Source organism: Phalaenopsis equestris, unplaced genomic scaffold (genome assembly GCF_001263595.1).
Source record: "Phalaenopsis equestris unplaced genomic scaffold, ASM126359v1 Scaffold000025, whole genome shotgun sequence".
In the NCBI taxonomy this organism is placed as follows: Eukaryota; Viridiplantae; Streptophyta; class Magnoliopsida; order Asparagales; family Orchidaceae; genus Phalaenopsis; species Phalaenopsis equestris.
Genome location: NW_018164467.1, coordinates 935,347 through 946,202, shown reverse-complemented (window position 1 = coordinate 946,202; position 10,856 = coordinate 935,347). Strand labels below are relative to the sequence as shown.

The 10,856-nt window shown below is 36.8% G+C and overlaps 1 protein-coding gene across 2 annotated transcripts in view; it reads right to left on the bottom strand.

Moving 5' to 3' along the window:
* LOC110018570 (alpha-glucosidase 2) overlaps positions 1-10,856 on the bottom strand; it is a 73,601-nt gene that overhangs the window by 39,452 nt on the left and 23,293 nt on the right. For both annotated transcript variants that reach the window (XR_002293364.1, XM_020715919.1), the window contains exons 11-13: positions 6,424-6,591; positions 6,134-6,254; positions 5,998-6,067 (exon numbers count right to left, since the gene is read on the bottom strand). Coding sequence is in view for 1 of the 2 variants with exons in the window: in XM_020715919.1 (XP_020571578.1) it covers positions 5,998-6,067; positions 6,134-6,254; positions 6,424-6,591 (359 nt within the window). In the remaining variant the exon portion in view is untranslated. The remainder of the gene's footprint in view (positions 1-5,997; positions 6,068-6,133; positions 6,255-6,423; positions 6,592-10,856) is intronic.

The following is a 10,856-nucleotide window of genomic DNA, read 5'->3' as shown; positions in this document are numbered from 1 at the left end:
AAAACAACAGCATAATCTTCTCATACCATTATTTCCAAACAAGAAGAGAGAGTAAGAGAAATTCATCACAAAGCACGAAGAAAGCATAACATAAACTTCATTTAACTAAAATAAATTCACTAGATAAGTGTTTACAAAAATCAAAAGATAATGAAGAACACAATACTTAGTTTCTTCCCTTTGAAAGAAAGAAGAAAATCTCTCCCACAAAGTCTCTCGCCGATTCATGCAATGCTAGAACATCTCCTTACAAATTCTCTCAAAATCTCCTCTTCAATCTCTCCAAAAGGGTAGTAATCTAAATTTCTACTCCTATTCTAAAAACTTTAAACATTCTCCACACTTTTCCTAACATTCCTCTCAGACGTAACCCTCTTTTTCTTAACCTAAATTCGTTCTTTTAAAGTGTAGGGACGAAGTTTGAAGAGTTGTCACACGCACCCTTCCAATAAAAGCGTCCAAATACGTTGAATTTCGGCCCATAACCGCCAAAAGTCGATTCATAGTCGTCCCGGGCGCCGTCGAGTCGTCTCGGGCGCTGTCGGCGAGCTTTTCTGTTATTTTTCGGTTTTCTCACTGTGATTGTTCGGTTTTCACAGGTAAATCTCACCGTCGACGCCGTTTTGGCGCCGTCGGCGACCAGACTGTGCAGCTCCATCACTTCGCTCTGTTTGGCTACATTTTACCTCTGTTTCGCCTCATTTCAGTTGCGTTGTGTTCCTAACAGATAGCCCTACAAAATAAGCATCAAAACAATCTTCCTTTAAAGTGTAATCTCATTCGAAAATATTCAAGAAACGTAAAAGAGATTAAACATCGAAAGACTTATCGAAAGGTGACAGTGCAAAATTTCATTTCTTGCTCGTTTTTGCTCCAAATTGCACCGTTTTTGTTTCTTTTTGATCCAATGACCATAATGCATCATACCTGCAATAAAACATCAAAAATACCCTTATTTAAAGTACAATATCATCAAAATCAGTGTAAAATAGGTATGAAAATCTCAACATATTTTTCTTTGGTCAGATACCAGCCTCCAGCTCCTCTGTTCAAATCTGCTCGCCTCAGTCTCCTGATCAAAGCTCCTGCTCGCCTCCCTCGCTCGAGAAACTCCCTCCTCAAAAACCCTTGTACGACAAGACTTCTTGTCCCGAAGCCAGTTTTCTCCCGCACTCTCTCGCTCGACAGGACTCCTCCTACCTGAAATTTTTGCCGCACTCTCTCGCTCGACAGGACTCCTACCTGAAATTTTTTAGATTCGTTGGTTCAGATCGATCTCTTCGCTTAAACTTTTTTTTTTATATACCTTTATTTGAAGCTGTTGAATCTGTTGAAAGCTGGAAGGAAACTGTCTGAGGAATTGAAGTAGTTTTGTTTATGTAGATTCAATTTGGTTTAAAGCTTTCACATGCATTATTTCATCTATAAGATTTGATCTCATGACGGCTGAGCTTAATTTATGTTATAAACACTTGATAATTTATTTACATGCTTACATTTGTTATGTTAGTAGCTCTCCTAATCATAAGGACTGATTTTTGGAGAACTCCGAATAGTTTTTTTTTTTTTTTGCATTGAATCGTGTTAATCGAATTTATGCCTTGGTTAAAAAGATGCAAGTAATAGTCTGATGCACAATTTTATTCATTTGGCAACTGGATCACTGCTTCAAGGTGCTTTTATTGGTCGATCTTGAATAACTTAATCACTGTATATGTGTTGTTTGAGGCTGTTAATCACTATAGAGTGTTGTAGGAAGCTTAAAGGTCATTGTATAAGTGTTGTTTGAGGCTGTCAGTCACTATAGAGTGCGGTATGAGTGGTGTGAGGTGCTGGAATTAATAATTTGGAGTGCTATAAGTGTTATAGGAGTGTTGTGAAGTGCTGGAATTAATGATTTGGAGTGTTATAAGCATTGTAGGATCGCTGTCCAATTTTTGTAGTTGTTGCCCAGTGTCGTAGGAAGACGTAGGACCGCTGTCCAATGCTTCTAGTTGCTGCCCAGTATCGTAGGAAGCTCAAATGTTTTTCTAGTTGCTGCCCAGTGTCGTAGGAAGCTCAAATGTTTCTTAGTTGTTGCCCAGTGTCATAGGACTGTTGTAGAGTGTTGCCCACCACGATTTGGGTTCATAGGAAGCCGCCTAGGAGCTGTCTACCACGATTTGGGTTTCGTAGGAAGCCACCTAGGAGCTGTCTACCACGATTTGGGTCCGTAGCCACCTAGTAGCTGTCCACCATCGTCTAGAAGCAATCTAGTTGCTGCCCACCTCTGTTCGGGTTCGTAGGAAGCCACATAGGTGCAGCCCATTGTTGTTTGGGTTCATAGGAACTCGTACAGGCGCTATTCAAAATTTCTAGCTGTTGTCTGGAGTCGTAGGATCACCGTACATTACACATTTGCTAGTTGCTTACCGGAGTTGTAGGAGGTCGTAGGATCACCATACTAGCTCATTAGTTGCAGTCAATAGTTGGAGAAAACCTTAGGATCACCTGTTTGGAGTTCCTAGCTGTTACTAAAACTTATTCTACTGTTTACTGTTTTCTTCTTTTCTCTGCAAATTATATTGTGTTTTGTGAGTTAAACATGCAACAGGATTAGCAGCAGCAGATACGCCACGTACGCAGGTACATTTTATTTGTTGTTGTTTCTTTATTGCAATTACTCTTGTTCTAACATAGTATGCAGGTACTGAATTCAATCTCACTTTCAAAATAAAATGATTTTTCAAAATTAAACAACATTTTCAAAACAAAAAAAACAACATAATACGTTCTTTCGAATTTACGGTAGTCCCTCAGAGGAGGTAACCCACGGTTGCTAACGAGATCTCTCCGGTTTACCTACGAGAAAAACTAGACCTCACGAAAATTGAGGTCAACAACCGGAATGATGGAACCTGGGATCCTAACTGGTGTCGCTCTAATCAACTTGAACCCTCTCAATGACAACCAAACTGAGACATTGAAACACACTGGTAAAATTGTTTGAACTTTAGACTTTAGGACTGTTACTTCGACGAGAAACTCGGAGTAACTTCGTGAGCAGCGCGATAAAGAGTTTGGAGCGGACTACAGGTGGAGGTGGTCGTCATTCTATAACAGCAAAATGAGTCTTCATCAGTTAAATTTTCTTAGCTTAAACAACCCATAGGACTTCGAGGTAGCTCGCCTAGCGCAATATAATTTCTCACCCTCTTTTAGGCCCCTGCACAACCATGTTGTGTAGCGTAAGTCCTAACTCACCTTAGGTTCCGAGGTTATTGTCCAGAACGACGTAAAACCTCTTACCTCTGCGGGCTATTTGCATAATCAGTTATTATGCAAATATAAATCCCAAATAATAAAATTGACAGGATTCAACATTCAAATAAAATCCTCTCTAAAACACAGCCACACATTAGGACAGTTTGGGAAGTCACTGAGGATCCCCCTTTGGATCTGTGATACCCCCTACCTTTTACTTCCTTTGGACTCCTGAAAGAATTGTTCTTACTTGAATCATTCCCACTTGTTTTTTGATCTTTGAATTCTTGAAGAGTAGAACCACTGATCATTATCGAGAGTTTTCTCAAGTGACTCACATCACTTGGGATATAATTAATTATAGTGGTTTGCCCCTATAGAGAACTTGAAACTCAGGTAAAATAAACTATATTTAATCTTTGTATTAAATAGGAGAATTTGTCAGTCGCATAAAGATTTGCAGACTAAATGGATGTCACAAACCTCGTAGTTTGTATGATTTGATCCACCGCTTGTTTTCTTGCCCCCCCCGCCGCGGGATACACTTATTTTTCGAGAAGGTGTATCATTCGTGGTACCGGGCACAATTATATAAATTATTGGGCAAATGAGATTCAGTCGGTCTCATTTTTCAAAATTAAAATACACTATTTTCATAAAAGTATATATCTTAAATTATATATATTTTCATAAAAGTATATATCTTTTAGGTTAAATTAAATCATCTACTTTTCAAAACTATAAAAATAATTTTCGAAAGCAAAAAGTTGGCCGACAATACTACAGAAAGGGAAGGTGCAAGCGAGATGACAGGGTTGAGAGAACAAAATATTGATGCGATATTAGGAGGATGATTGAAGCATTTGCTATTTTATTATTTGTACTTTATTCAGTACTATTTATATTTTTTCAGTTTATGTTTATTTTTATTTTCTTCTATATTTAACATTGATTGGGTTTTTTACACTTTTTGTAAGTATTTTTTTTCCATTTGCATTTATTTTTTTTTTTTTTTGTGGTTTAGAGAAGTCAATAATGAAACGATTGTCCGTATGGGTTTTTTTAGATAGTCTGTTAGTCGATGTTGGTTGATGTCACATATGAAATCTCAATGAAGTCAACCAAATTCCTCCCTTCTTTTCGGTGCAGTGTTTTTTGAGATTCTTCTTGAAAGCCTATTTTGGTGATATGTATATGTGACATGCACGAACTTTGTATTATGTGGGTTAAAAGCAACCAAAAATCTTTTTTTGACAAGGTCTATTGTTTTTTTTTTTTTTTGTGACGGATTCGTTAATTGGTATATTTAGTTCTCTGAGACATCACACCTGCACAAAACTGTAATTACTTCTTTTATCAATTTCTACATGTTTATTTTGTACAGTTCATGTTTATTTTCATTCCTTGTATATTTAATATTGATTGTTAAGGTTTTTTATGTTATTCAAATGTGATTTTTTTCATTTGCATTTAATTTGTTTTTCTATTGGTGGGTCTGAGAGGCCAATAATGAGACATTTTGACCTTATGGGTTCTTCTGAATGGTTTGTTAGTCGTTGATTGGTGTCACGTGTGAAATCTTAATACAGACAATCAAGTTCTCCCTTCTTTTTGATAATATTTTTTTATCTTTTGGATGACCTTTTTAAGTGATTTGTATATGTGATACACACGAGTTTGATTTTACGTGGGTTAAAGACAACTAAGATTCCTGTTTTTTATAAGGTTTAATGTATTTTTGTAGTGACAGATTTATTGATTAATATACTGAGTTATCTGAGACCTCACACCTGCAAAAAACTATAATTAATTACTTTTTTGAGTAATTTCAACTCATGTTATGACTTATGGATTGTCATTTGTACCATTTAGGAAAGATGAGCTCTGAGATTTCAGGGACCGCCCGACTATTGTTGTCATTACGAACTTCAGACTTCCCTACTTACATCACGTCAGGCGCATAGCTACGAGAGGCAGCTCTACAGTGCCCGCAAAGAATGACGAAGAAGTATGATTTCTTCCAGTGGGCAGACGGTCTGGCGGATTCCACTGTCGATAATGGTCGGAAATTGATAACATCTCTGGAGGATGGCTTAGCTCATGAAGATCGTCGTCTGTAGTTTAAAATTAATATTATCATATTTTTAAATGTAATCTTAATAATTTTTTTACTTTTTTTAGCAATCTAGATACTCACTATTAAGTGATACGATTATCTGGATTTTTGAATTGTTTTGAAGTGATTTTTGATTTTGAAGTATCATAAAAATAGTTATGACAGTTCGGTTACAAACAGCATTATTACACAGGAGCAGAATGATCATTTGCTCAGGAACAGCTGTCACACAGCTGTTTTCAAATCATAGAAAACAAACTGTCAGCCAACTTATCCGCAGCAGCTTCCCAGGGTAGCTGCTACACAACAGCTTATTGATAAGCTACAGCTGCCCCAAATAGAACCTGTGCCATAAATAAAAACCATGTTCCATTAGGTAATTCATGAGAAAATTCATGTGATCCTCTTTCTGGTATTTAACTGTTAAATAAGTGTCACGCATTACGACAAGCAAAAATATTCTAATATCTCCATCCATTATATGTTTTAAAATTCAAAGGCATAGCTCAGCCTAAAGAAACTCAATAAAAAAGAACCAAGAAGACAAGCTGACCGCACTATGATCTGTAAACACTAAGCGCCATAAACAAAAACCAAATATAATCAGGTAATAAATCCAGTTTAAAGCAAAAAAATACCTTGCACAAACTAACAGTGGCCCAAGTAGAAAGGAATTGTCAACATTCCTCAATTTTTTATCAGTTGGATCTGTGCAATACGCCAACTGAAGATTAAAGCGTGAAAAATAAAAGAAACTCAAAGAGGAAGATTTACCAGCGAAAAAAGTGGGAGAGATGATGGGAGTGCCCCTTTTATGAGCCTGATAGACAAGTGTATACAAGTGTGGCATAAGCCGATAGCGCCTCAAGAGTGCGAGACGGCATACTTCTTCACACTGAAAAAACCAAAAAGCAAAAAGAAAACACTTTAATCAGGAAGTTAAACTATATCATGAATGCCAATTAAAGCTTCTCACAACATTATTTTAGAACTCTAGCCTCTTGCTTCAAACATGAAAATTGTAGCAGAATGGGCAGTTATGACATTGTTGAACGATGGAGAACCTCTTCTCCAAAGGACCAAGGTTCCTGATCGATAGTTCTAGCCTCAGAATGCCCCCGACAAAAAGGAAGCATGGCACCCACGCCCATCCATCTCCCAAAAAGCCGTGGGGTTGCATTACCAGCAAATCCACCAATATCTGGTCCTGAAAATGGCTGACCACTTAGACCCTACAACAATGAGTTAGCCAGAAGAAGTTTCAGAACACTAATTCTCCAAATTCAAATATTCAAGGAGGACATTGGCATATATGCGAGAGAAGGAACATATTAAGTGGAAAGTAATTTGCTAGCGATTTCTAAATGAATCTATTATGCTTATGATGCAAAAAGAAGTTGCCCACTTGTCTGCACGTTTTTTTTTCTTTGGTGAAGAAACAAAAATTTATGACTACTTGCTAAATAAGATGTTTGATAATGGAGTCACATAAGACTACAATGCAATAAGAAGGCACCAGATCAAGCCAATTTATACAAAAGAGAGCAGTGAAACCCAACAAAAGTGGACCAAACCAACTCAGACATCAGCCACAAGCAGAGTGCCAAAATTAACAGAGTAACTTCATTTTGTTTGGAAGCTAAATAAATCTAAGCGTCTAGAAAAACTTTCTTCGTATTAGTGTCTTGATGAGAAATACGAGCTGAGATTTCTTATCCATAGAATCAACAGATCTTCTAAAAGAATGTTGACATTGAACTAGGCTAAAATCATCAGAACTCTCCTAAAGCTGGCTCTGCCACCACCTCTCGGCTCTCCCCTCAAAAGCAAAAGCAGCTAATGTGACCTCCTATCCTGAGGACATGATAAACCATCAATGATTTTCTCTACCCTCAACAACGAGCTCTCCGTCTCAACTGGCCCAACTGACCCTCCTGCTCCTGAGAATAGTGGTAGCCGCATTTCCTGAAACAATTTCAAATATTTATCCATCTAAAATGTTCCAATACCACTAGCCTTGGTCAGAGAAACTTGAATAAATCGTGTCACTGCGACCATCATCTGAGTAAAAGCCTCCATGAGGACGCTAGCACCACTGGATGGAGGACTAATATGTGTTGAAGGCACACGGATCTGTTAAACAACAGCCTTTGCCTCTCTATCATTACCATCTATATCCTCCGGATCGAAATCAATTCACCTAAGACATTTAATTACTTTATAATTATCTTAGTTATTCGTATTATTTTTTCTAATAGTTCTTTTACGGTCACTTTCTTACTGTCCTTAATTGGGCTTTAATATCACTCTTGTCACGACCCGACCCGATGAGCTTGGAATTACCAAGGCGAGAACTGACGGTCAAATGGAGGAAACCTATCTAACAATTTTATTTTATCACAAAAATAAAAACCCAATGCACAAAGAGCCATTGTACACAAAACTTATATTTACAATAGATTGTTCATATTTAAATGTTTACATTTACATTTATACAGAAAATAAACTAAACTGTGACATCAATTATCTTGCGCTCCACAGCGTCTGTACACGTACTCTTTGAAGTTCCATCTATTCTTCAGCTGATTTTCCTGTAAGAACATTAGCAATTATGATTTGAGTTAAAATTACACAAATGATAAATGCTTCTAAATTATAATAATTCTCATTTTTAAAATATTTTTATAAAAATGCAGTAACAGTAAAATTTATGCAGTAAGATAAAAACAATAAAGAAAACAAATTTAATTTCTTTTTATTTACTTAGGTTAGACTATTCCTAATTGGGAGTCATCATCTAAGCATATACTTGATAAAAATATAATTTTAACATTTTCCAACCGCCATAAAGGTACCAATCTTTTCCATTTACATTTTCATTTTCATTTCGTGCATGAGTACAATACAATCTATTGCTAGTACCATTCAGAGGTATTTTCCATTTACATTTTCATTTTCATTTCGTGCATGGGTACAATACAATCTATTGCTAGTACCGTTCAGAGGTAACTCTAACCACCTCCACATGCATGCGTATATCACATTTTATTCATTTTATCTTGCGTTTAACATTTAAAAGTGAACTTGCATTTGACATTTAAAAGAAAACGTTGACTTCTGCACACATTTAAAAGAAAACATTAATTAAATAGGAAAGAAATAATAATTTTTTGAAACTGAACTTTATACCTAAATTTCCTTTCAAACAGGTTTTCTTACGAATGTAGCCTTCTCCACACTTGCCCTAAACAAATATAAACAAGATTTTAATTTATTTGAAATGTGAACTTTATTAACACTAATTAAGATAAAATTTACCTTATTATTCCTCTGCTTGCCCTAATTATAGTCGAACCGAACAATAAGGCTCGGTCGAGCCTTACTTCTCACACAGTGTTACTCCCGCACACAAAGCTCGTGCAACCCCTTCCTTCCTCTCTGATGTCCGAGCTTCTATAGGTCGTTGGAGCCCTCTAGCTCCTCCTTCCTCTTCCACGGGCAACTTGACAGAGAGAATCTGCCACCACCCTCCTCTTCCAGCTCTCGAATAAGGCACAGAAGCTCTCCCCTCTTCGCTTGAGTAGGCCGCTCGAGCCTTCTAGGTACTCAAACAAGCTTCTACTTCTTCTTCCTCCTTTCCTTTGATTCTCGTGGCACTCGGCAGAGCCACTCGAGCTATCTTCTTTTCAATTCGACCACGAAAATGGAAGGAAATTATCGCATCAGGTGAGCCACTCGTCTCCTTCTCCTCTGTTTTCTTCTCTCTTTACTGTTGCTTCTTCTTCTTTCTCCTGTTCTTCTTCATTTGCCTCAATCTCTCGCTCTCACTCCCTGTCTCTCTTGCACTCTCCTTCGTTCTCTGTGTGTGTGAGTTCGAATGAAAGGAGATGAGAAAAAATCCTTACACTCCCATGAGCAGTGCGGTCTCGCACGAATCGTAAAAAGTAATTTAATTATTTTTTTAAATAATTAAGTTAATTATTTATTTATAATTAATATGATTACTTATTTGATTTACTCAAGTTCACAAATAGCGAATGTCATATCATGTATATCAATATATTCACAATCAAAATAATTGCACTTAATAAGAACGTGGTCCTAATCATCTGTGAGTTAGGTTTGGCCCAAAAGCTCCAACAAAATTGTGGTTTTGACCACAGCCCTCTGATAAAGTGGTTGCTATCAAATAACACTACTGACGGCAATCTATATATTACCAAATGGCTTTCTACCATTTGAGTTGAAAGAGTTACAATTGATTGAAACAAAGTCTTATGTTAGCTAAAATTAACTTAAATTTGTCCCCATAGACAAACATCCACCCCAAATCTACAAGGATCCTTTGGACACGCAACCAAAAGTTGCTGACAAGGATTCTTCAGCCAAGTTAGGTAGATTACCTCCTTTGACTAAGAAGAGCAGGAACCACGACGACTCAGGATAACGGAACCATGAGATCTTGATCGGATTTGGCATCAATTCGCTCACTACCCGCTTTAAGCTCGTAGTAATAAATTTTACAATTTAAAATGTATCTTCGCTGCTACTACAAGTTAATTATTGAGTGTTAAATGCTTAGACTTAATCAAAAGTACTCTGTCGTTATCGAGAGAGATAATTAATCAAAAGGGCTTGCGCTCATGTGAAAGCTCATACCCCAAATCAAAAAGTCCTAAAAAATGATGGTAAAATCTCTAGGTAGTGTCTTATCTACAATCCAATCTATCCTGTGAAAATTTGACTCTCAAACCTCTCGACACACAGATAACACACGTCCAAGCCGTCGAAAATTTCGAAGCCACATACACGTAAAACGTAAACCCTAAACTTTTATAGTAGTTAAGTACTTGTCGGTCAACTTTTTCGATTGATAGATTTGAAAATATGAATATGAAAATAATTTTTGAGATTTAATTTAAATATAAAAGATATATAGTTTGGATTTTGAAAGTAGTATGTTTTAATTTTTGAAAAATGAGACCAATAGATTTCATTTGTCCAATAGTTTGCATAATCGTGTCTGATACCGCGAATACTACACCCTCCCGAAAGATAAGTGTAGACCTCGGCGATAGACCCAATCCAGCAAACAAAGAGATTTGTGACATCTGTTTGGTCTGTGAACCTTTTTATGTATGACCGACAAGTTCCCCTATCTAATACAAAGATTAAATAGGGTTTATTTTACCTGGGTTTCAATTTCCCTATAAATGCAAGCCCCTATAATTAATTACATCTCAAATGATTGGAGTCACTTGAGAAAACTCTCAATAATGATCAGTGGTTCTAGTCTTCAAGATTTCAAGGTTTAGGTTTTCACGGTAGGACGTGGAAAAAAAACAAGTGGGAATGGCTCAAGTAGGAACAGTTATTTTAGGAGTCCAAAGAAAAGAAAAGGTAGGGGATGTCATAGATCTTGAGGAGAACCCTCAATGACTTCCCAAACTATCCTACTGTGTGGCTACATTTTTAGAGATGATGTTATTCAATTATT